This window comes from Pleurodeles waltl, chromosome 5, assembly GCF_031143425.1.
Source record: "Pleurodeles waltl isolate 20211129_DDA chromosome 5, aPleWal1.hap1.20221129, whole genome shotgun sequence".
Taxonomy (NCBI): domain Eukaryota; kingdom Metazoa; phylum Chordata; class Amphibia; order Caudata; family Salamandridae; genus Pleurodeles; species Pleurodeles waltl.
In genome coordinates, this window is record NC_090444.1 from 303,124,253 (window position 1) to 303,151,373 (window position 27,121).

The 27,121-nt window shown below is 44.7% G+C and overlaps 1 protein-coding gene across 1 annotated transcript in view; it reads left to right on the top strand.

The window, feature by feature from the left end:
* Positions 1 to 27,121, top strand: part of GTF2A1L (general transcription factor IIA subunit 1 like) — a 986,845-nt gene that overhangs the window by 914,465 nt on the left and 45,259 nt on the right. Inside the window, exon 8 of the mRNA XM_069234044.1 lies at positions 14,760 to 14,849. Coding sequence (XP_069090145.1) covers positions 14,760 to 14,849 — 90 coding nt within the window. The remainder of the gene's footprint in view (positions 1 to 14,759; positions 14,850 to 27,121) is intronic.

The following is a 27,121-nucleotide window of genomic DNA, read 5'->3' on the forward strand; positions in this document are numbered from 1 at the left end:
CTAAATTTATGATTTTTAGTAGGGGCCCCACTAGAAGTTGCACTATCTCACTTAATGAGGCTCCCCTAAGTAAGATATGTTCCTTCGATTTCCTGGGAGTAAGAATCTCAAACAGCATGCAATGGGAGGGCACAGATTGACAAGAGTGCTGTGCCTCTTCAGTCTAGGGCCATTCTGCGTTTTTACAATTCTACCATTGTAAAAGCTGTTTCTCCAGCTATTAAGATTTTTTTAGCAAAGGCGCAGGGTACGGCGTCTTATGGTGCTGAGGTCTGGGGATTCTCTAATGTTAGTAAATTATATTTAGGGGGAAATAACTTCACAAGGGCTCTTCTTGCATGCCCTTGTAATACACCATTGATTCCAGTTTCTCTGGATCTCGGGTTCCCCTGTATTTCTGATGTAATAGTGCTAAGACCTTTACTTTTTTGGGTGCGCATTTGGACTACCCCTGAGTTAGCGGTATATAAGGAATCTCTACAAGACATCCTAGGCAGACCAAATGCACTTTCTATCCCCTGCCTCAAGCATGTTTCGAGGTGGTTCCATGTTCTGGGCTTCGGGGATTTCTGGACCCATCCCCATAACTTAGGGAGGGCTCAGAAGCAACATTTGAAATCAGTCTACTGGTCCTATGTTAGGAACAATTTCTTGATTTCAAATGGTATCCCCATTTTGAACCCTTCCTGGATTTAATTCCCGATTTATTAAGCAAAAGTTTGTACGCCCACTACAGCTACGGGTGTTTACCATTGAAGCCCCTTACTGGTTCCTGGCGACCTGTTTTGACATCTGATCTATGCCCCAGCTGCAATTGTACTCCTGAAACTATAGTACATTTCATGTTCATTTGCCCAGCTCATGGGCTTGAGACACTGAAAAGTTTCACACAGGATGTTGACGAGAGATAGTTCTCCCCTTTTAATCTCTGCAGTCAGCAAGTTCTTTGCGGCCGCATGGTACATTCGTACTTGTTTTCTAAAACAACAAATTAATTTGTCTCCAATTGATTGCTGTTTTTAAGCTTATTTATCCATTTATTATATATATATATATATATATATATATATGTTTTATGATTGCCGTGATTTTTCCCTGGTTGATGGCAAAAGCAATATGAGATATCGCAAGTTGCATCAAGGTTGCTGATGAGTGACAGTTTTTTCCTTTTTATCTAGGCGGCTAGCTAGTCCCTTGTGGCCGTATGCCACATATGTATCTATGTTTTTTTATTTATTTTTTATCCTTATGACTGCTGTTTTTTCTCTTTTTAATCTCTTTTACCCGTATATTTATCATGTACATCAGTATTTTATTTGTTGTAATTTTTCTTGCTTTGATGGTTAAATGTGACTAAATAAAGCTTGTGTTGATGATGATGATGATTTATCTTGTATCCGCCAATCCTCGTGAATTCCTCAAATTCATCAAAAGACCCCTATACGTTCTTGTTATCTGGTTTCAAACACAAGATTATATATCATCTGCAAATATCTTCAGCTTGGGCATCCCCTCTGCTGCTGCACAGATCCCCCCGGTGCTACAGATCTTAGCTGCTAGAAGCTCTATAAAAAAATGTAAACAACATTTGGGATATTGCCACTGTTCCTGCCAAACAGGAGTTGACAAGTATCTTGGCCCGTTGCGCCTTGATATTGAGGTAAATTGTGAAGGGAACTCAAATATGCATAAGCTAAAAAAAACACAGCCTCCCAGTTGACCAGAATGAATGCCTTCTCAGCATTGAGCATAGTGGTAACCAGCAATATGATGATGTCTACTTTGCAGCCATAGCGTGCGGTAGATCAATCTGCGAGGGCTTATTAAATGCTTGGAAATTCTGTAACAAAGTGTCCCATGAGGCCGCTATGGGAATCCTGCGCAAGCCCTACTCCTCTTCTCGACTAAGCACTACAGCTTCAGCCATCCCCCACTTGAGTGCTGGGGAACACCAGTGCCACAGTCCTGGTAGTGTACCCACCTTCCAGTGCATGGCAGTGGAGCGGCGGGCGGTGAGTAACTCTAGGTCTGTGAATCGACTGGTTACCTTTTGGGTTTTCTTCTGCCTATACAGGAGAAGTATGGCCCCCCTCTGCAGTGGAGAGGTCTTTGCGACCTGTCATTTCTTGCAGTGCATTCATAACTACTCTCCTCTCTCAACACCCCAGCAGTTCCAGAACATGTGTATCATGTTGGCGTTCGGTGCCTGCCGCTTACGGCACAGGAAGGCAGAGCCAAACATTTTGTGTAAGCTTTCCGGTGTGAGGTATGCTTGTGAAGAATATTATGTTGAATGTATTGAAGCGTAGCCTTTCGTGATACTTTACATAGGTAGTAGAACGCTCTATTCCATTCTTTAGATGTCTTGGCTCGGCCTAGGTCTCTTTCTGAGCACCACTGTGCTGGCAATAGGGAATCTTGGGTGGTGTGTGCCACTACTCTGTTGAGCCAGATTAAAAGTCTGAGACCACTCCCCATGGTATGAAGTGTGTGTACCAACGGATGTTGTTCTGGTTCCGGGTCAGTTATATGCCGTAGGCGACCAAATTCAGCTACCAACACGCCGTGGTATAAAAAGTGGCGTACATTCTCAGTTTGTAGCTGATCAAAGGGGAGAATTGCACCATCCCTTAATAATGCTACCAATTTGCTTACTCCAGCCTCCTCCTGAATCTCCAGCACATCCCTCCTTATCAGCTCACAGGAGGAAATAATAGAATGTATCTTGATCTCTGGGAAATATGATGTAAGGGCCGACATGAGACGCAACCTTCTGTGCTAGCTTTCGCACATATTGTGCAGCAGATTATTAGTTTCTCTAGGGAGTTTCGCATTGAGAAGTAGTGCCTCCTCAGTCATTTTTTGTGCACTGTCACCAACTGTATCCCCAACTCATCCATCAGTCTACCAGCCAGCCATCAAGCAGACCATTGCAGTTGTGCTGCGAAATAATAATGTTCAAAGTTAGAGGTTTCCAAGCCCTCTTTATCAACAGGTAATTAAAGTTTGCGCAATGAGATATGTTATCTGCCTTTATACCAAATAAAGCCCCCCACTGTAGCATGACTCAAATGGAAGGTGGATTGCAGTATGGAAAAAAATAGGGTGCATCACCATCTTGGTCAATGACACGCTCCCTTGAACTGTAAGTGGAAGGGTGATCCTGAAGGAGATCTGAGGGCATAAGGAGGAAATGGCACTGGTGAGGTTTTCATCAATGAGGTTGCGTGTATCATGAAATATGTGAATGCCTAGATAGCAGAACACAAGAGGTTCCCATCATAGGTGGAGTGTGTCCACTGTCAAGTGCTGTGGTGGGCAGCGGACATCAAACTGGAATACACAAGATTTAGCCTAGTTAACTCTAAGCCCTGAATTCAGTTGGAACTGTTATGGAATTGCCATTTCCCCAATGCCATTTCAGATGTCTTGGACATAAATAAGGACATTGTCCGCATATAGGGAGACTGCATGCATCCCCTCATGCAGAGGTATGCCCCATACCTGACCCCTTTAATGGAGCCGTTGCGCCAGTGCCTCCAATGCCAGGGCAATTAGCAGTGGGGGAATATAGGACATCCCTGACGGTCTCCCTACTCGCTGGGAAGGGGGGGGGTGCATTGCCCTAGTCTGTGTGCACTGTGAGCTCCGTTTAAAATAGTTTGAGCCTGTGAGACTGCCAGTAATACCTAAGGTTGTCAAAATGGAGAATAGGTAGTTCCAATCCACAGTGTCAACCGTTTTCTCTAGATCTGGTACTACACATGCCCCATATGCCCACCTGGCTGGTGCCAACTCCATTATTCTGTGTAACCTCCTAATGTTAAGGGTAGTGGATCTGCCCGGTATAAACCCATTTTGATCTGGATGTACCAGCCCGGCCATATGCTCTAGGAGGCGGACTGCAACTTTTTGCTAAGGATCTTGTAGCCCGTTCCAAACATTGATATGAGGATGGCGGGAGTCAGCCCTCCGTTAGTGCACCCTGATATTGTTCCAGGAGTTTGGGGGCCAGCAGGGGGCTCGTTAGCTTTGTAGAATTCGATGGGTAATTCATCAAGACCTTGAGTTTTGCGTGTGGCTGCACCTCTGATGGCCCTGCAGATTTCCTGTTGTGTGTTAGGGGCATTTATCTTCTCTGTGGACCGGGGATCTATTGTGGGTAGTGTAATTCCATCAAGGAACTCACAAATGTGCGTGTAGCGGTCTGTAAGGGGTGGGAATCATACAGTGCCTGGTAATGTGTTGTGAATCCTGAATGTATTCCTGCTTGGCTAGTGATGACCTGTGCTGGGGGTATATTGACCATTGTGATTGGGGCCTGAGGTGTTGCAGCATGCAATAGCCAGGCCAATAGCTGACCTGATTTATCCTCTTCAGTGTGCATCTTCACCTGGTACACTCGGAAGTTGAGAGAGTATAATTGCTCTATCAGTTGTTCATGTCAGTCTAGAGCCGCTGTTAGCACCGGCTGTTCTGCTGTAGCTACCCTGGCCGCTTACTCCAGCGTCCCCAATGACACCTGCATTTGTATTAAATCACTGTGCAGGCCTGCCCTGGCACCTACCATTGCGGGAATACATTTGCCCCTGATCACTATTTTTAGTGCTTCCCACTCGATTTGCCTAGAGGTGGTTGAGCCCCAGGTATCTGTGAAGTAATGGGCGAAAGCGTCATGGGTCCCATTTCTGAAGACCTGGTCCTCCGGCATGTTGGGTTGCTAATGCCATGTTGGGATTGGTGCCCATGGTACCCCCCAGTTTAAGTGCAGCTAGAGTGGGTTATTATCGGAGAATGCGGTCCAGTCACAGATGCAGCTTGAGTGAGGAGGAATAATAAGAATAGTCTTGAACCCCTGGGAGGAGATCTTGCCAACTGTCTTGCAGGGACCAGTGAGTATTGGTGTACGGCTTGCCATTTTTGCATCGTCACTATTCCCCGAATGTTCCAGGTCAAGAAACCTATTCTGGTCATGTTTGGTTAAGTTGGGGGTGGCCGTTTGTGGGAAGAGGGGGGTGCCACAAGGGAGTCTCATAAATACATCTGCAGGCATTGCCTCACGAGGGCGGAGGAAAACATAATTGACGTGACCAAACCACACCACATGACCCATTGAACAAACAAACCAAAAAAAGAGGTGGGAAAGGGGTGAGAGATATTAGGGGTGGTACATAGGTTATAATAGAATGCAGAGTGCCTTAAAGAGCAAGCAAAAGAAAATATATTTATCCCATATCTACATTGTAAATGAAAATAAATTAGTGTGTGTTTTGCAACTCAGCATCACCTTCAGTTCTGAATGAGGCAAAGGGGCCGTCTGCGTAGCTTAGGGCTGATGGTGCATAGCAGTGGCAACATGTAAACATGACAGGCTTGTCCTATGATGTGCGCAAATTGTATGCTTGACCTGGTAGGGATGGTTGTCTGGTACTCATATACAGTTGTCGGTCGTCTGTGAGGTGACTTTCAGGAGAATGAAAGAGTCAGTACTACATATCGATGCACAGGAGTCCGTCTCTGATGCCGTACCCTCCGAGGCCGTAGGTGGTGGGGAACTCTGTTTAGCCCATCAGGAGGTTGCAGTGGACAGGACCTGTGGCTTGTCTTCTTTTGCTTGATCCAGTGAAAGGGGCTCCATTGAGGTGTGTGAGCTCATTATCACTCATGCGTCTCCTTCACTCTGGCTGGCAAGTTCCCATATTTTGAGGTGGTGATGGTGAAACCTCTGCTTCATATTTGGCTGCTCCACCCAGTCTCAGGCATCCATCGGTTCGGTGAAAAAATAGCTGGACGTGTTGACCATCACTTTCAACTTGGCAGGGAACAATGATGAGCACCAGAGGCCAGCTTGGTGGAGTTTCTTTTTTACTCCAAGGAATGAGTTCTGTCGGTGCTGCACACCCACGGAGTAGTCTGGGAAAAGGTAGACTCATGTTTTCATACTGAATTGGATTTGCTGACTGCAGCGTCTCTGTAATTCATCAATCTTGCCACTACTGGGTGAAGGGGGGACCCCCCCCAGAGGCCTGTGTGCAGGAACACAATTGGTGCGTTCCACTGGAAAATACAGGGATAGCTGAGTGAGTGCCACCCTCTCAAAGAACTGTACCGAGTCTGCATCCTCTGCTCCTTTGGCGAAGCCAAATGTGTATGTTATTGCAGTGAGAACCCCCCCTCTGAGTCCTCTGCCCTATGTTCTAATTCTTGGACCTTGTTAGTAAGGGATTGGACAGTGCACTCTAATTCCAGGTGTCGAGGCCGAAGTTCACTGATGGCAGATTCTGTGAGGGTGACCTGAGAAGCAAGTTTGCGGTGATCTTCTCTTAGTCCCATCTCAAACGTCACTGCATCCACTCTGCCAAATAGCTCCTGTTTAGTGTCTGCAATTGCCTCCAGTATTTTGTCAAGTTTTGCGTGTGGGCTGCTGAGGTGTTTGCTGGTATTATGTCCGAGGCAGCAGAAATCAAGAGCTCTGCTGACCGACAGTCCATCAGCTGGGATACTGCGCTTCCTTGTTTCAGCATGGCCGATTTAGAGTCACTTGGGCTCAAGCAGAAACAGATAAGTTTAGCTCAGGTTTGCTATTGTGGTCTCGGGCGGCCGACCCCTCCACACTCTTCCAGACCCTCCAGGCTCCTGGTCCCTTTTGAGGTGGCAAGGCAGCACGTACAGTCTGAATGGATTATTAGCCTATCCGATGGGGGATTCGAGTGTGTATAAGCCTCCTTTCTTCGTCACAGTTCAGGTTGCTGCAGCTCTCTGAGCAGTTGGTAGTGCCTAGCAAAATAGGAGGGCAGAGTTTGCAGGCCTCAGCAGGCGATGTAGGGACCTGCCTCACCCCTTGCTCTCATGTAGGATACAACATGAGGGGGCACACGCAGTCCAGGCCTCTGTCGGCCCTCCTCAGCACTGTAGGGCATGCAGTACATGGAAGTCGGCCTATATGCGATCTCACAGGCGTACTGCAATAGTTTCAACCAGCGTAATTAGTGTCTTATCTCCATTGCAGTTTACTGATCCCTGTGGCATTTGTGGCCCCCTCCCTCATCTTGTAAGCAGGTTAGCGGGTCCTACCCTCTTGGAGTGTTTGCCAAAGTTAGTTAGATAATGGGAGAGGGTGAGGTTTCACTCGAAGCCGTGCCATCTTTATGCGCGGGCCAGATCCTCACCAGGCCACTCCGTAATGTCGCCCTTGGGTCCCGGGGTGAAGAGGGGAAGTCCCTGCGCTTTCAGCCCTTGTATTCCCCTAGGGTCCGGCTCGCAGTCACGTCATAACTTGAGCGGCCATTTTAAGCCTCAGAGCTGCGCTGTCAGTGCGTGGCTGCATTGTCCTGCTCTGGGTGCCAGCCGTTGCCTACAGGTAACGACACACTCCCTGCTTCTGGTTCCTTCGCCAGTGCCGTAGTGGTTCGGGCCACCACAGGTCAAGAACCCATCCCCATCTCTGGAGGCCGTGCTGAAGGCCTTGTGGGCCCACAAGGGCGCCAGCCAAGAAAATAGTCCAGCGGCTCACATCCAGAGAGAAAAAAAACAGCTTATAAGGTGCCGCTCAGCCTTCCAATTGCATTCCTGCCCAGACTGGTACCAGGGAAGAGTGGAAAGCGATGGGTGTTGACAGATCGTGGGTCTATAACAGGAGCATTCCTAAAACTCGATCACCATCTTGCTGCCTCTGGCCACGTCCATCTCACACAAACATTAACCCATTATAACCACACATGAAAAAACCCTTTATTTTAAAAAAACATGTGGCTATATTAGGAAAGAACTATCTCACTAACACACACACCTTCACAACATTAAACAACCACTATGAAATACCTCAACACAACCATAAAAAGTAAAACATTTAATAGCATCCTGCAGTACATCTTCCATGATTAAAATACACTACTCTGCAGTCTTAATATTCCACAATTGCCATTGTACCACATATCCACTAATAAATTCATACACAATGAAAAATTTGCTACTTTCACAGACATGTATATGATTAATCACTTTGTCACCATGTAATATACAGTAACACGCATCTATACCCAAGCACAAAATAGTGTCTCAACTCATACACCCACCTCAGTATGAAATCACACTCAGTGCTACATGTACGCATCTACCCAAATACAAATATTCAATTATTATTACAGAACAACAGAGCCACCATTATGTTGCTACACACATAACCAATACAAATATAATATGTAATTTTGAAATAGCATAACACTGTAGATGAGAAACGTTGTAAATATTGTTCTTAAATTCTTAAAGGAAAATGAACCAAGTAATGGTACCGTTGTCTGTTCCAGTCAGTGATGTTATCACTGATGTCGTTTAATGTCATGACTGATGTTGCATGTGAGGTCATTTTACTTAACCATAATGGGTACGTTTTTAGTGGTGTGTATGTTTTTTTTGTAATTATAACTTCATGTTTACTATGCTTGCTCAGTGAATTTGAAAGTTTTTTTTTTAAACAAAGCAAAGCTATGTCTTATAATCTAAGCTAACTTTAGCTTCACTTTAACCTTTGGTTAACCTTCAGCTACAACCTAATTACCAAAGCTGTTTCAGTGAAATTCTGGGATATTTTGATGATATACCATATCCAATTGTTCCATCCATTTGACCTCCTATTTAGTGCCAATACACACTGCACACTGACTCCATTCATGCACATTGGCGGTTAGCCAAAGACCCTGGCCTATGATGGAAAGGCCCTGTAACTAACCCTTCAGTGTCAACCATCCATTTGGCATTCTCAATGGAGGTAGGATGCAAGGCATAGACTTTGGCCAAGCCCTGAACCTAACTCCTCTGTGCACAACCAAACTCACTGTGACATAAGCCATGTGCAGTGAGGTGGAGCACAGTGCTCAGGGCCAGGCGCCTGCCCCAACGCTCCATGGGTGGCCAACTTCAGTGAAGGTTTCTCACAGAGCCTGGGCTATGTTCAGGTCCTTGATCCCAAACCTCTGTGAGCGGGATTGTCAACCTCTGCTGTGCACAGATTTTGACCTTTTGTCGCTAGGGTTAGCCACCAGGACTGGCCTTTGGAAAGGATTGACACTCAGGATTCTGGAAGTTTTCAGTCCCCACTACGAAACACCTTTGGTGGTGCACAAGGAAGGTTCGCCTCAAGGCCAAGCTATTCAGCCAGGGCTTTTTGCCTCTTCTTTAATGTTATTTTTGATTAATATTTCTTTTTCGATGAACCATAGCAGGTTCATAGTCCCTTGTTGGACCTCCATCAGAAAGTGGTGCTAGTAGTCCTACATCAGGATCTACAAACCCCATTGGAGGTGCAACAAGGGAAAATGACCTCTTGCCACAGGTTCAAAGATTTATGGCTTTATTTTGTGGAATTCAGGGCCTGCACTGGAGCTCCCAAATCCTGCTGTTGGTCAGTGAACCCTCACCTGATCCATTGTCAGGCAATGATACCCTTGTCCTGTTTTAGCTCTTTTCAATATGTTTTTTTCTGATTTATCTCTGTTGCAATTAGCCATTCAGAAATCTTGGGTTCCACAAACAAGGCTTTAATTTTGCTGACCCAAAGTAAATGTCAGTAACAAAAGCTTGTGTGTTCAATCAAGTTGGATTATATTTTTAATTTTAGGCTCACAAGAGGCCCCACAAACCTGATTTGCAGGCCTTCCTAGATTACCGTTCAAGATATTGTGCTAATATAAACTTTTTTGTATCCAGACGGAAAACATTTTGCAGTGGTGGCTGATGATTGCAAAAAGTGGTGGGGCTGAAGTCAATACATGGAATTACGTCATGTAAAGCCAAAGTCAGTGGTATTCATTTTTTTTACCTCAGCAGGATGAACTGTTGATTGAGCTTTCCAGGAATTATTTGAACATGTACTATGGAGTCAAACACAGATCCTTCCAATTAATGCATTCCTTAGCGAGACGGGGACTAAAGAGAAGACTTGAAGAGGTTTTTATCTTTACTTTTCAGGCAATGAGAATAGAGTTGGACTTACATTTTTAGGGTCGAGGGCACAAGCGCTCCGTCCATGATGTAATCTCTCTTTGGGCTTTTAACCATGCCCATGTCACACCTGCCACTTTCCTTGGTTCATGGGCTTGCCTTTTAAAATCCGCTTGATTTCATTAGTGGAAGGCATGCATACTTCTTGCCTTTTCCGGTGTTTAGCCCTCCTCGAGCGAACTGGCCAACTACTGAAAACCTATGAGGCTCCATGTTTTCCACCTGGTTTCTGCACTACTTTATCTTTTTATTTTCCATGCAGCACGATCACGCTGGGTTTTATATAGCGCGATCACGCTAGTTTTTTTTCTTTCAATTTATGTGGCAAGAAAAGTCCAGTTAGGAGTTTACAACGCTAATAGCTCTAACTCGAGCAAAGGCGAGACCTGTTGTATTGCAAATGCTTGTTTTTTCTTTAGTCATCCAGTGCGCCGCGAGTCATGTCTGGAGGTCACTTTCACGGCTGTGTCACACCTGTGACACTTCACTTGCACTGATGGCAGGGGCGGCAGGGCTGACATGCTGAGATCATGATAAGCATTTCGTCCTATCACATGTACAGAATAAAAAAATAAAAGCAGATGTGGCATGACATTAGAGAATAAAAAGTATGCAGTATCTCAAACTGTTTGTTTTTAAGTCTTCCCTTCCATTCCATCACAGGGTGTGTTGTGGTTATGGATGCTTCCTGATTTCATAGACACCACCCTTTGAAAAAATGTAAAGTGTTCTTGATTGACATGCAGCCTCCTATAGCCTGAGCCAAAGAGTGAAACGCCCAAGGCTAATTTCTGTACCGCTGCCAGAAAGAGGAGGTGACCTGGAAACAACGTCATCTAGGATAGTAGGCAATGCAAGGGCTGTATGTGCATAAGCCTGTTTATGCCACGGAAACGCACTCAGTCGTGCAGTGAGTGCAGCTGCAGTAAGTGCCTGACTGCTGATCTCTCTGTCCAAGATCTTTGTTCGGCAATTGCCATAAAAGTACAAATTAAGATCATATATCCAAGTGAGCAAACAAACAGAAAAAAAGATTAAAACACAGCTCAAAAGATCATATCTTACATAGGTTACCGAATAGAGGGCTAAGTAATCTAATCTAAGTTCCTCTTTCACGGATATTCCAATATTTGCATCAGAACATTTACTAATGTCATACAATATAATACCAAACACTTTTTAAATACCCTAAAATATAGTAAAAATCCTTACTCCCTATGGAATAAAACTATCCTATACCACATATGAAGTATAAAATCTTAAACAAAAATAGATTTTAAAAGTTAACATAAATAGATTAATAAATTACAAAATATTAATACCGGTTCCTAATAGCAATAGATGATCTAATAAAGTTTAATACCTGAAAACAAATTTTGACATTTGATAGTTTCTGAAAATATATCAAAGCTACCTTATAATAGATCGGTCTTAGTGTGCGTAAAATAGGTAAGATAAAAACATTTCTAGGGGTGGCGTAGAGGGAAGAAAAAAGTGGGAAGTACTTTGCTTTGAGCCAGCATCGCAGGGGCAAGGTGGTAAGTCATTTTGCCAGATACACTGATTGGGAAAGGCCACCTTAAAATGGATCAAATTCAGTCTAAAAAGAGTTAAAAGAGAATATATTTTTGGACATGAAAACCAAGTCAAATAGGGTTCTATATGTAAGGCCGTAACAATCTGGGTATAAGAATCTAAAGATTTCAGTTTCAAACAACTATAAAGTCTTATGTCTAAAGTATGCTCAGAGTGACGTGATTTCAGAAGGGACCTAGCAGTTGTACTTAGCAGTTGTGGTTCTTCAAACATATACCTAAGCCCCAGCTTGTCAAAGGATGATCGCAAATACGAGAGACAGGGAATCCTGTTTGAATTGGCCAACTGTATGCATTCAATAATACATTCCTGCACAAGACTTGCCGCTGGATTCGTCCAACATCTAATCCACAACAAAAGGGGGGCAATAGAGACCGTGTCCTCTAAAAAGCATTGACCCACCTCCTCGTGGATAATGATGTTTGCTATACACTTGGGTATCATCAATAATCTGCGCATACATTTATTCTCAATACGTTGGAGAGTGGGTACTTTGATGTGGCACCAGCCCCGTATAGGGCTGCTGAGGCACACTTGGAGTTATATAGCGTCATGATCTGAGAAGACGGTCTATGACCCAGTTTACGAGTAAAACGAAAAATCGCTTCCGAGTTCCTTGCCATTTGTTGGGTCTTAAATTTAAGGTGAGTATTCCAAAGCATGGAAGAGCTTATATGCATACCTAGGTAACAGAAATCCCTCCCCTTATTAATGATATTGCCCCCCATAGTAAATTGTTTAGATTTTGTATTTCGGGGGCCACATGTCATAACAAATGTGTTAGAATAATTAACTTTCAAATCAAGGTCCAGCATGAAGTTCAAAAAGAGGTCCAACAGGCCTTGTAAACTGTTTGCAGTGCGTGCAATACGTACAGCATTATCTGCATATAATAAAACTGGAAGCAATCTCTGACCCATCTTTGGCACATCCTTCCCATTTTTTATCAAAAAGTCATAAAGCCCATTTATATATATCAGAAAAAGAAAGGGGGCGAGAATACATCCCTGTCTTGCTCCCCTAAAAGAGGAAAGGGGGGCGGTTCTCTGTCCCGATGGGCCAAACTGAACTGAAACCTTTAAATCTATATAAAGCCGCTTTATAAGTTCCAATAGGGTCACATCGCACCCCAGGGTTTCCATGATTTGCCATAACTTCTCCCTATTTACCAAGTCAAATGCGCTGGATAAATCAATAAAGGCCATATGAATTGGCTCCCTTTTGGCAGTTACATATTTGCTAAGAATGAGATGCAAGTTTAATACTTGCTCAACTGTACCCAAACCGGGTCTAAAACCAAATTGAATTGGAGATAAAATCTGTGTCTGTAGCACCCAATCCTCCAGGCGAGATAAAATCACACTGCCCAGAATCTTGGCCGTAGAGTCAATCAAAGATATTGGTCTGTAACAAGAAGGGTCTTGTCTATTGCCCTTTTTAAATATAGGAATGATAATTGCCAGTTTCCAAGAAGGGGGTATATTACTTTTAACAGCACTTCTTAGGACATTTCTAACTAGGTGGCTGTCTCAGAGCGAAGCAGTCAGTCATAAGCTACATTTACTGTGTTTAAGTAACTTTATTTATGGCAGAATACTCTTGGTGGGATGGAGCCCCAGCGCTCTCAAACATGGGCCACTGCTGACATTTTGGAAAGCTAGTTCCTTAAACTGCTGAACGGATTTGCACCATCCAAGCAAAAGCAATTCCCTCACAAAAGTTCTTCTTTTATGTTAATTTTGGTGTAATTCTGTTCAGCCATTTTTTCCTTAGCAAGGAGCAAAGAATGGGAAATGTCACAACCCTGGATCACCCCCTCCCCAACTCCACCACCGCCATGATCCCTTTTTTGGTTCCATCTTGACTGTTCGGTCTTAAAAATTCCATATCGTCCCCAAAATCAGTGAGCTTTTTTAATGCAAGATTTTGTGCAGATTTATCCAAAAGCATCAATGTTTTTAAGGAAACTACAAATACTTTGCATTCGAAAGTCTGACCTACCCATAAATAACCAGTTAGTATTGTGACATGTATAATAAATAAAAAAAACACAAGTATAAACTCTCACACCTGAAAACATTGTGATGTAAAGACACTGCCTTCTGATGTACTGCTTGCTACATATTGACTCCTGATTAGGCCTGGGCAGAGTTCGGGGAGTTCCGCTATGCGTAACTCTGCGAGGAGCCGAAGAAACTCCTCTGTGCTACACGGACTCACGCGAACGGCAGAGCTTGGGTAAGTCACGCGGTTCGCACTGATTTTCAGCATCGGAGTTTCTCCTGCACTGTAAAAATCAGTGCGAACTACATCACACGGAGCGCCAGAGGATGCAAACTTCTTTCTGCCACTCAAGTAGAGTGGCAGCGGTTGCAACCTAGCATGATCGCTCATGTTCAAAAATCTCATTCGCCAACTTAGCGGTTTCTCTTGCTCTCCAACTTAGTGTTGCCGAGTTTGAGAAAAAACTCTCCACCACGTCACTTCACAGAGTATTTCGGAACTCCACGCAGAGCGCGGAGAAGTCCCTGAACTTCACCCAGCCCTACTCCTGATGTACGTACTTATAATGTAATGATCTGCAACCCAACATACAGCAGTTTTGCCAAAAGTGTTCATCGTTGTTGGCCTAAGCACTTTTGGTAAAAAAAAAAAAAAAAAATCATACACAACTTAGTGGGTTATTCACAAAATCTCAAGAACGTAGCTTGCAGGGCTAATGGAGAAAGTACCTCAGTCCTCCAGGCAGTATAATCTAAAGACCAAAATCAATTGGATGTTGTGTAATGATGAATTTTGAGAGTGGTAGGAAAACTCTTAACTTGGACAGCAAGGCATGGTATATCCAACTGAAGATTACATTCTAAATGGGAACAGTTCAAATATGCTAACAACATTTAATGAGGAAGTCATTGGGTGACCTGGGGGAATATGTAAAGTACATATTTTAGCACAGTTTGAGGGTCTCTTATTAGTGGTAAGTACATTTTCATAGTAGGATTTTTTCAAGTTTGAGTTCCTTAGACTAACCTTGAATTGCTTTAACATAAAAGTGCATATTCTATAAGGTAATTGCCTATTGTAACTGTTCTTTGAGCTTCAGTATTGTATGAGAATGTGTCTGCTTTTTATTTACTGTTTCTACTTTAATTGAATTGTTTTAGGATCCTTTAAACTCCGGAGATGATGTTAGTGAGCAAGAAGTACCTGACCTGTTCGATACTGACAATGTTATAGTATGTCAGTATGACAAGGTAACTTCTGGTTATTGTGATTTTTTTTGCAAGACATATTGTACTGTTACTCCTCAGAAAAGTCAGCATATCACAGTGAAATACTATTTTGTCTTTTATTGTGCCGTTAGAAAAAGTAGGACGCAATGTAACTGTATAGCGGTGTTATCCTGCTTCATAACCTTTTAGGTTCTTTGATACCCATCTGAAATTGGGCTCAGAGGTGGCAGATTTTAGCATTAGAAAACCGGAGCATATTCCTTTATTACCACAAACATCGCAGTAGTTTGCGCAGTAAAATACACTGTAAAGGTATAAATGCCACATTCTCTCGCTCACTGAGTTTGTGGATGTGTAAATATATACATGTATAAGTTTTAATTATATAACTTTTGGATGGTTATGTTTTCATTTATTGTATACATGTTTGATATGTATTAATCATTTATTTTCTGATTATATTTACATACATAGATAGAACAACCTCAATCTTCACCTCTTATCTCTGACTGGCAAAATATGATCGATTTTCTGTCAAGTCAGAGAAAGAACGTGAACAGAGAACTGTTAACCATTCTTTTGCATAATCTCTTTTGCCATATCTCAAATTGATATTGGTTACAAAGATTTGAAAACAAAATTGTCAGCTTAGATCCCATTTAGATCCCACTGCTCACAGATAAGTAGTCGGGGGTAGATACTGTATTAGAGTATATAGTGAGGTCATTAGGTTATGTTGATATTATTTATTGAGTGGAGTGGTTGCTTATCGCTTCTTAGCGCTAAGAAAATGTTTATGAAGTGCTACTGAATAGTAAATTTGGATTGCTAGCTTTTATACAATAAAAAAATGAACTTTGAGCAGTTTTCTTGATTGGAGCAACAAGGCTTGACTGTGAGGCCCAACAAAGGGAATTAGGTTTGAGCTGCAGCGACAGAAAAAGATCTGTTGTCATACATCCAGGTATGAGATTTGGGAACAAATTAAAAAAAATACTTGTTCTCTGATCTCAAGGAACCAGTGCAGCTGCTTTATGTTGTCTTATATTACCTTGATTTGTAAAGTGCCTACTCACATCTAGTGAAGTATCCTGCACTGAAACAGAAAATTACTGAACTGAAAATGGAGTAGAGAGGGACAGAAGTGAGGGTAGTATGAGACCTACAACGAGGTATTAAGCTTTTGAAGATTTTCTTTCTCTAATGGAGACAGTCAACTGTGTGTTGTCTGCAGATACTATGTCAGGCAAAGAAGTCCTGATGTAGTGACTGCAGTGTAGATAGTAAGTTGTGTGTAGACAGCCTTTTCAGCAGCTTACCAGGAAAATAAAGAAAATATGTTGGTCTATAGTTTGTAAGTATCAGAGGATCAGTAGAGGGATTTTTCGACAAAGGGAGAACATTTTTGTGTTTCCATACATCTGGAAAAGCTAAAGGGGTGAGGGAAAGCTTATGGAGTAAAGTTAAAGCAGTGCTAAATATTGAGGCAGTAAAGAAAGAAAAAGTAAGGGTATGGATTATCAAGCGATCTAGGTTTGATAGAGTGCATAATAGTGCAAAAAGGATCTATATCTACAAGGGCAATTTTGGCTAGAGTGCTAACATGCAGGAAGAAGGGTAGATTGCCAATCAGTTGTTAGATAGGAAATTTGGAATACATTGAAATGAAGGAATCTATTGGGAACAGGTAGTCAGTTGGAAGAAATCTTTAAAAATGCTGAATGTTTTATGGGCTGAATTAGGGCTGCAGTGGATACGAGTGACCAGGAAATCCTTGTGAGTTCAGCAAATCCGCCTGTGGTCATTTCTAAGAGCAGCTTTGTATGTAATCTTGGTAGATTCAAGACGTGTCTCCATACTCATTCCAAGTATTTGCAGTGGCACTTGAATTTCGCATAAGGCGGCATTGTACCGTTCAGTGGAAGAAGTTTTGTGTGTTGAGGAAAACCCTCACAGATGGGTAGTGGAGTTAAAGGCATTAGTAATACAATGATTAACACTAGCAGCATTTGTAGGTGTTAATTTCGTGGTTTGCAAGAAAGTTCTTGAGGGCAACTTCAAGTCTTTCTTTAGATATCAGTTTCCAGGATTTGGGTTTGATCTTAGGTGACTAAGCATGACGGAGAAGTATATAAAAGGAAATAAGAAAGTGATCAGTCCAGGTTAGGTGTAAGAGATATTAGTCTGAATCTTCACAATGTTTGTAACACTAGGTTTGAGTGGGCAGACAGTCATTTGGGAGAGGCTGACTGTTTTAAGGTCGTCAAGTACTAGTATTGTATTCTTATTATTTTAAAGGTATCTTCTAAGTGGCAATTAAAATTGCCTAGTAATTTTGAATTTTAATTATTAAAGGGGTCATAATATCCAAAGGCTTGTCCCTGAAGTCCAATTTAGGGCCAGAAGATGCCACACAAAGTAAAGCAAGGATCAGGTTGGAGGCACACAATCAAGAGTTTGAGCTGATCAACGCAGCAAAACCTGAGGATGTTTCCCCTTACCTTGGAACAAAAGACTAATCTGATTTCACGGCCAATCTTAGATGGCATCCAATCTAAATACTTTAGAGCCAGGGGGAGTGGCTTGAGCTGTGTCAGGGTTGGAGGCTGTGTTTAGCCTGGCTTCAGAAAGGAAGTAAAGGTATGGAGACTTGAAGTGGGGTAGGTCCCAAACTTTTTTTTGGGTGATGGAACAAGTGTTCAATGTAAATACAATTAAGTTGGACTTTTGTCTTGCTGGAGTGACTGTAACACTTATTTTACTGTAGAGAAGATGGTTGTTAGTAGGGGAAACTGGGGAAGCAGTGTTACCTGGGGAGCTTATGGGGTAAAGCAGGAGGAGTGGCATTCTCTACAACCAGGGTCTCCAGCCTTTTCTTTGATAAGAGCAACTTGTACTCACTGAAAATCATCCAGTGCTACTAATATTAGTAGCATTGTAATAGTGACCACATCAGAAAACATTACATTATTGGCAACAGTATGCAAGGTTGTCAGTAGCGATCGCCTCAGTACATCATGTAAGGTTGCCAGCAATAATCCAAAAAATGTCTATCAATTTGGACTACCTCTACATAGTTAGCACAGAACAGTCAAGCCACAATGCTGCTGGCGCCAAGGTAAAAACATGAATAATATGTCTCCCCAATGTCTCATGAGATATTATTCAAATATAAACCTTAAATATATTTTCCAAATTAAATTCAATCTTGCTTTACTATATTAGTTTAACCAAGCATGACAATATTTGATTTAGATGGCTATGATGCAACAAAAGGGCTACGTTGTTGGAGAGCTGCCAGTAGCTCACAAGCTGCTCGTTGGAGAAACCTGCTCTATAACCAAGGGAACCTTCAGTAAAGATGGGAGGCAGGGAGGTTGATTGCATACTGTGGGGCAGTAGGCAAATTAAAGCTGCGGAAGAGGAAAGAAGACTAAGAGACTAATACCTTGTATTGTACTCATGGAGCAGGTGTCCTGACACACAGCACAGTCTGGCTGCCCACTGGCTTCCCTTAGGCATGTCTTAAACACTACTGCTGAGCGTCCGCACTGTGTGTGCCATTTTTGGAAGCAATAGGCTCTTAAACACTGTCATGTTGTGTCAGTATTTTGTTAGCTTTTCGTTATCTCTATTTGCAAGTGTGAAGTTTCTAGAGCACAGAAAAATGTACTGATATCATGGCCAACCACTCTGTAGATTGAAATGTTTTTTGTTTATGTTAATGGGCACAACCATTACAATATGGTCCCTTACAGTGGCAGTTTGTTGTTTAAAAAGATAGACTTACTGTCAACATCTAGATAGAGCTGACTAATGTTGTGCCATGTTAGCTTAGTCTCTTGGAAGTGTCTCCAAACCTGGTTTTATTTTGTAGCTATGAGATAAAATGATTGGTCAACCCTAGGAGTTGACTATTAATTAGAAGATGTCTTTACACTAGAACTATCACCTTGGATCACACCAGATTGCCGAGCCTGTCACTCTGTCAGAGAAGTTGTTTCCAGAACCTGTGCGAAAGGTGTCCTTCACCAAGAGCATATACTGTTGCTTCTGTGGCAGAACTCTGATTAAAAATTAGCTAAAGCCAGCTATTTAGCGGTATGATGTGCAGACTATCATAAGAAACTATAAAACTTGACGGGCAGATTTGCTGTTTAATGCTTTAGCTAAAGATTTAACACAACACTTAGACATAGCTTTAGGGTTTCAGGATATCTGAAATCCTCATCCTATGTTTGCTGAGCATTTCATGCCTAAATTATTTTATTTTTGCATTCTGTGTGGTTATCGTTTAGATTTTATGCAGTAAACCAAGGCTTTTAAAATAAGCATTTTCTTAATACTATTTTTGAGTATGTTATTCATAAACAAAAGATTTTTTGAATTGCCGCTGTGCCCCTGAACTCGTCTAACGGGACTGATAGTAACCAGAAAGCACTGCCTGTGAAGGGTTGCACCTTGGGCTAGTGTTGAAGCTGCAGTCCATTTTGCTTTCTAATTCAGTGCTAGTGGCATTGAAGATAGTCCTTGCATCAAAGTGTTAGAAATCTGACCCCTGCAACTCTGGGGATCCCCCAGATTCCATATCGGCGGAGGTGGGAGCAAGCTATGACTAATGCACACCCAGGTAACCAGGCAAAAGTCAGGGGACAAAAGAAGTGAAATAAAGAAATACTGGCAAATTAAAATAAATGAATAAAGGAAAATAAAATAAAAGCAAGGCCAGGCAAATACAAGAAAATAAAAGTAAAAAGTGAAATAAAAGCAAATCGTAGCCAGGGGATTAAGGTACATGGAAAGCAAAAAAGGGTAGATAAGTGTCTTAGAGACGTGTGTGGTCCAGGCAGTTTAGTCAGATTAAGGGTAGCATAAATATGAGCACAGTTTTTAGGGCAGGTAACAGGTGACTGCTACATTCTGTAAGAACTGAAGACAGACTTAGGTTTTTGGGGGCTCAGTCAATCAATCAAACAGCATTTGTAAAGGGCATCACTGTCAACCCTAGGGGAATCTGAGTGTTGTATCTCCCGTCGAATAGCCATGTCTTGAGTCTATTTTGGAAATCTGCCAGCAAGTGAGCTGTACGGAGCAGGAGGGGAAGTTTGTTCCAGGTCTTGGCAGCGATGTAGGAGAAGGAGTGGCCACGGCTGAGACAGAAGCAGGGGAAGTGTGCGAGGGCGAGTGAAGAGGATCGCAGGTGTCTGGAGGGCTGGTGGAAGGTTCAGTTGATGGTTGATGTAGGCAGGTCCTAGGTCATGGAGCGCTTTGTAGGCATGCATAAGGATCTTGAACTTGCATCTCTTCTGGATGGGGAGCCAGTGGAGGTCTCTCAGGTGGGGATGATGTGGGTTCATTTGAGGAGGTCCAGGATGAGCCTGACTGCAGTGTTCTGTGTGGTCCGAAGTCTACTGAAGAGCTGGGTGGAGATGCTGGCATAGAGGGCATTGCCATAGTTGAGGCGGCTGGTGACGAGGGCCTGAGTCTTTCTGGTGTTTGGTTGTGATCCATTTAAAAATTCTGCAAAGTGTGTGAAACCAAGAGGAGGCGATACGTTGACTTGCCGTTACATGGTCTGTTGGCTGCCGAGGATGATGCATAGGTCGCATGCAGGATTGGTGGGTGTGGGTATAGGTCGGAGTTCTGCAGGCTACCAACTGTGGTCCCATGCGGAGATGTTCTTTCCGAAGATCAGTACTTGAGTTTTGTCGGAATTGAGTTGGAGGCTGTTGTCTCTCATCCATTCGACTACGTTAAACATGGCATCGCAGAAGTTGAATTTGTCATTGGAGGGGTCCTCGGAGAGCGAGATGATCAGTTGAGTGTCGTCTGCGTAGGAGATTATGTTGAGTCCATGGGATCCGAGGACATCTGCGAGGGGGTCATGTAGATGTTGAACAGGGTGGGGCCGAGGGATGATCCTTGTGGTACGCCGCATCTGCTGTCTTTGGATGCGGAGGTGAAGGGAGGCAGTTGTATGCTCTGTGTGCATTCAATCAATCAATCAATCATTGAATTTGTAAAGCACGCTACGTACCCGTGAGGGTTTCAAGGGGGTGGGGGGCTGGTAGGGAGAGCTGGTGTTACTGGTCGAAGAGCCAGGTCTTGAGGAGTCTTCTGAAGGTGAGTAGGTCTTGAGTCTGTTGCAGATTGGTGGGGAGGGTGTTCCAGGTTTTGGCGGCGAGGTATGAGAAGGATCTGCCGCCTGAGGTCTTTCTTCGGATGCGGGGGACGACGGCAAAGGCGATGTTAGTGGAGCGGAGCTGACGAGTGGGGGTGTAGAAGCTGAGTCTGTTGTTTAGGTAGGCTGGTCCGGTGTCGTGGAACGCTTTGTGAGCGTGGGTAAGAAGCTTGAAAGTGATTCTTTTGTCCACGGGGAGCCAGAGAAGGTTTCTCAGGTGGTGGGAGATGTGGCTGTGGCGGGGTACATTGAGGATCAGCCGGGCAGAGGCATTTTGGATATGTTGGAGGCGTAGTAGGTCTTTTGCTGGGATGCCTGTATAGAGTGTGTTGCCGTAGTCCAGCCTGCTGCTGACGAGGGCCTGTGTCACTGTTCTTCTTGTTTCTGTCGGGATCCACTTGTAGATTCTGCGGAGTATGCAGAGTGTGTTGTAGCAGGAGGAGGAAACTGCGTTGACCTGTTTAGACATGGTGAGGGAGGAGTCGAGGATAAAGCCCAGGTTACGAGCGTGGTCGGATGGTGTCGGCGGGGTTCCTAGTGCGGTGGGCCACCAGGAGTCGTCCCAGGCGGAGGGGGTGGGTCGAGGATGAGGACCTCCATCTTGTCCGAGTTCAGTTTCAGACAGTTGTTTCTCATTCAATCGGCGATGGATTTCATTCCCTCGTTGAGGTTGGTTTTGGCGGTGTGGGGGTCTTTGGTGAGTGAGAAGATGAGCTGGGTGTCGTCGGCGTAGGTGAGGATGTTGAGGTTGTGTTGTCGGGCCACTTGAGCAAGGGGGGCCATGTAGATGTTTAACAGCATCGGGCTAAGGGATGAGCCTTGGGGGACGCCGCAGATGATGTCGGTGGCTTCGGAGCAGAAGGGGAGGAGGCGGACTCTCTGGGTTCTGCCGGAGAGGAATGAGACGATCCAGTCGAGGGCTTTACCTTGAATTCCGGTTTCGTGGAGGCGTGATTTCAGGGTGCGGTGGCAGACTGTGTCGAAGGCGGCAGATAGGTCCAGGAGGATGAGGGCTGATGTTTTGCCGTTGTCCATTTGGCATCTGATGTCGTCTGTGGCGGCGAGAAGGGCGGTTTCGGTGCTGTGGTTTCGTCTGAAGCTGGACTGGGAGGGGTCTAGGATGCTGTTGTCTTCGAGGGGGCTGGTTAGTTGTTTGTTGACGATTTTTTCAATCACCTTTGCTGGGAAAGGGAGCAGGGAGATGGGTCGGAAGTTCTTGAGGTTGTTGGGGCCTGCTTTGGGCTTCTTGAGGAGGGCGCGGATTTCGGCGTGTTTCCATTTTTCAAGGAATGTTGCTGTCTCAAAGGAGATGTTGATGACCTTCCGTAGTTGGGGGGCGATGGTGGAGTTAGCTTTGTTGTATACGTGGTGAGGGCAGGGGTCTGACGGAGATCCTGAGTGGATGGAGTTCATGATCTTGCGTGTCTCTGTGTCGTTCACGTTGGTCCAGGAGGTCAGGTGGTTTGCACAGGTGGAGTGTTCGGGGGTGGGGTCTGGCGTGGGAGTGGCGTCAAAGCTGTCGTGGATGTCGGTGATCTTCCGGTGGAAGAAGGTGGACAGTGCGTTGCAGAGTTCTTGGGATGGAGGGATGTCGTTGATGTTGGCGCTGGGCTTGGAGAGTTCTTTCACGATGCTGAAGAGCTCTTTGCTGTCGTGTGTGTTGTTGTCCAGGCGGTCCTTGAAGTGGGATCGTTTGGCTTGTCTGATGAGTTGGTGGTGCTTGCGGGTGGTGTCCTTTTGGGCTGTGAGGCTGTCAGGTGTGCGTTTGAGGAGCCATTCCTTTTTTAGCTTCCGACAGCCGTGTTTGGAATTTAGGAGCTCGTTGGTGAACCAGGCGGCTTTTCTTCTGGCTTGGTTGTTGGTGGGTTTTTTGAGTGGCGCGAGGGTGTTGGCGCAGTCGTTGATCCACAGGGTGAGGTTGTTGGCGGCGGTGTCTGGGTCGGTGGAGTCGGGGGTGGGTTCTGGGCGAGGGCATTGGTAAGCTGGACTTCCGTAACTTTGCTCCAGCATCCGCAGGGTGGTTGTTGGGTGCGGTGGTGCTCGGTAGGTTTCTTGTAGGTGAAGTGGATGCAGTGGTGGTCGGTCCAGTGGATTACGGTGGTATGGTTGAAGGTGACGTGGGCGCTTCAGGAGAAGATGGGATCAAGCGTGTGGCCGGCGATGTGGGTTGGTGTGTTGAAGAGTTGTCTGAGGCCGTGGTTGGTGAGGTTGTCAATCAGGGTAGTGGAGTTGGTGTTGTTGTTGTTCTCCAGGTGGAAATTCAGGTCCCGAGGAGGATGTAATCCTTTGAGGTGAGTGCGTGGGTGCTGGTGAGGTCGGCGAGGGATTCGCTGAATGGTGCTCGTGGTCCAGGGGGTCTGTAGATGAGCGTTCCTCTGAGAGTGGTGTTGTGTAAGAAAGGAGGTGAGCCACTTGAGGGCGTCTTGCAGTATTCCTATGTTGTAGAGTCTGTTAATGAGGGTGTTGTTGGAGACTGTTGAATGCTGTGGAAAGGTCGAGGAGGATCAGAGCCGCAGTTTCTCCATGGTCGAGGAGTGTTCCAATTTCGTCTGTGGCGGTGATCAGCGCGGTCTCAGTGCTGTGGTTTGCACAGAAACTTGATTGTGAGGCATGAGGCGTCCAGTAGGTGTTTTTATTTTCCAGGAAATCAGTGAACTTCTGGTTGATGGCTTTCTCAAGTGCTTTGGCTGGGTAGGGGAGCAGGGAGACCAGACAGTATTTTTTGGTATTGCTGGGGTGGGTGGAGGCTTTCTTTAGAAAGGTGTCTGATGTCTGTATGTTTCCATCTGTGCGGGAAGGTTGCTGTGGGGATGGTTTTGAGGATGCTAGTGATTTGCGTGCCTATTCGTTTTATTGCGAGGTTGTAGAAGGTGGTGGGGGCAGGGGTCCGTGGGTGCACGTGAGTGGATGGAAGACATAATGGCTGAGGTGGTCAGGGTGATGAGGGGAGACCAGGTGGGAATGGTTTGGCTGATGTTCTCTGGTTGGTTGAGGGCGTTGGGGTTGAGGGTGGCAGGTTGGAGGTTAAATTGTTGTAGATGTTGGTGATCTTGCTGTGGAAAAAGCCTGAGAGTGTGTAGTAGAATTCTTGAGAGGGGCAGATGGTGTTCTTTGTGGCAATAGGATTGGAGAATTCTTTGACTATTTTGAAGAGTTCCTTTGTGCGGTTGGCTGCTGGGTCAATGCAGGTTGTGATGGTTGTGTTTTCGGCTTCTTTGATGTGCCAGTGATAGTTGCTGAGGGCTGTTTTGCGAGCTGCTCTATTGGTGGTGTTCTTGGTGGCACGCCATCATTGCACCAGTTGGTGGTAGTTGCTTTTGGTGGTCCTGAGTTATGGAGTATATCAGCTGGCATGTTTGGAGGTCGTCTTGTATTTTGTCAGTTTCAGTGGGGCGACTCTGTTGGCGCTGTCGGTGACCTAGGCAATGAAGTTCTGGACAGCCTGGTCGAGGTCTGTTGAGGCCTCCGGTTGGGAGGTGGGTGGTGAGGGCCTTTGACCACTGAGTTTCGGTGGCCTTGCTCCAGCTGCGGCGCGAGGAAAACTGACACCTGGTGATGATGTGCTGGGCATCAGTGATGGGGAAGTGTATGGTGGTGGTGTCAGTCCCGGTGAGTTCTGTGGTGTGGTGGAATTTGATTCCGTCACTGGAGGTGAAAGTGTGTGTCTAACTTTGTATGTAGGTTCGGTGACCAGTTGGGTGAGGCCAATGTTGTTCAGGTGCAGGGAGTTGGTGTTGCTGATATGGAAGTCCAGGTTTCCGAGTAAGATATAGAGTTAAGGTCTATGGGCAAGGGTGCCTCTTATTTTGGTGTTTGCATCAGTCTGAAGTAGGATGTTGAGGTGTTTCATGAGAGATGTGGGGGTTGTCGATGGTGATGGTGCATCTGATGGTTTCTCTGATGATGATGGTGATGCTTCCGCCTTGTTTGTTGGTGTATTCTCAGTGTGTCATCTTGTAGCCTTTTGGAGTGGCGAAGGTGATGTCGGGAATCGAGGCGAGGTTGAGCCAAGTTTTGGTGATGAAGGCAATGTCCGTGGAGAGGATGGTGATGGTGTTCCAGATTTGCATGGCGTGCTTGCAGAGAGAGCGGGCGTTGAGCAAGATACAGTGGAGCTGTTGCAGGGTGTTCTTTGTCTTGTGGGCAGAAGCAGTACAGGATGTTTCATAAGTTGTTTCGTAAGAGAAGTAGCTTTGTCGGCAGGTTAAAGGTCCTTTAGTGGATCGTGGGGAGGAGGAGCGCAGCTGCTGTTTTGGCGTCCTGGGTCCAGGGGTCCTGTCACTGGGCGAAGTCCAACCGGCAGTGTATTGGAGGCGCGCTTGCTGCGTGACCATGCAGCAGCCTCCTGTGATGATCGAAGATAAGGCGCAACATAAAAAAAGTTCATAATTGAGAGCACCCAGCCCTCCATTTTCCAGTGTGGCAAATAAGATGTCCAATTTGACTCTGTCTCTTATTAGCCCATATCAATGAGGCAAACACATGTTGGAGGTCTAGAAAGAATGGCCTCTTCAATATCACCGTGAATGCTGCAAATAAATATAGGAGTTGAGGAAGAACCAGCATTTTAGCAATAGACACTTCCCATGGGCGATAGAGGCAGCTACGTCTAGAAGGGTAGCGACAATCTGATCGAAGCCAGTCTTCCCCAAATTTCCCTCCACCAAGTCTTTCTCAGAATGGTATATTTGTACACCCAAATAATTGAAGTTGTCATGCTTCCACCGTAACAGGATTTCTCCTGCAGAGTGGCATCAGAGGTCAGGCGTCTGCACCAAGAGGAATACCTTCTTTAACGGTGGTTCTCTGTAATTGTGGTTTAGTTGGTCTGGCCCCCAAACTATCCCGTCCCATACTAGTACAGGTTTTGGAAATATTCTTTGGTAGCTTGTGCTCCTGTTGTTGAACTTCCCAGGGCCATTGATGAATGGCCTACACTGCTGCTTTTGTCTTTAATGTTGCTTAAAATAATTGGACACTGTGTCAAAATTGTGCATCAGTTTCATTCCCAAGTCCAGGGCCGGGGCTGCCCCATGTTCATTTTGAATTTGTTTTAACACATCTGGTAAATTAGCAACCATGTTTGGTAGTGTAAATTGCGGCGGAGACTGAACCCCCCAAGGGTTACAGTCCTCTGTTGAAAGAACCATGCTAAACAGCAAGCATATTGTAAGAATTTTATGTTTGTCTTGGGGTCCCGTATGGGAAAACACTGCTTCCAGCTGATTTGTTTTGTGTGCACCTCTGAACAGAATCTTCCTTGGTCTCTGGGTGCTTTTCCTATTAATGAGTGTGCTGCCTGTGGATTAGTTCCAAGAACGCCCAATTGATAAACAGCTGTAGTAGCCCTTGTTAGGGTGGTGTTCAAAGTCTGCATCACAAATTGTATTACATGTCTATATATTTCTACTAGCTCATTGTAAAGTGTGCGTACGTCAGCTACTTGAATAGCCTGCACATTTGGATGTTCTGTGTACGTGCCAATTGTCGGTCCAACGTTTATGAAGGGACTTAATCTCACAGGTTGTATTTCATGTGGTAGGGTGCCATTGAACAGGTTTTGGTGTTCTTTAGAAGAGACTGGCATATCTTAAGTATTGATAAGCTCGGTACTTTTGTGGTATGTTTGCCATTCTGTATGTATTTGCATCTATTTCAGGAAAGGCGACCCAAGAGTAAAATATTTTTGTTCTAAATGTGCTGTGGGCTTACATGACAAATTTATCATCCCACACTCTTCTATCAGGCCATTGGCTAGAAGAAACTGTGAGCGGTTGTCTGCAGTTCTCTGAATGTTTATCGCGTTTGCCATGTTAAGAAATAGGTGATTAGTGTTGGGAAGACCAATGGGGGAAAATCCTTTTGAGGTTCAAGCTTGAACAAACTACAGCCTAAATAGGTGCTCCCTATTTAGCTGAGGTGTATTGCCCGTAATTCCACGGACGTCTTTGTATAATAGTATTTAGGGTACCTTCAGTGTGTGTGAGACAGACACACTGAGGATTCTCTTAAAATAAGTGCCTACACCATTGTTGGTGGCACCATGTCATAAAGACTCTGGTTTATATTCAAACAAGACTGTTGGATTTGGCATGGCAGCACCTCTGCTTGT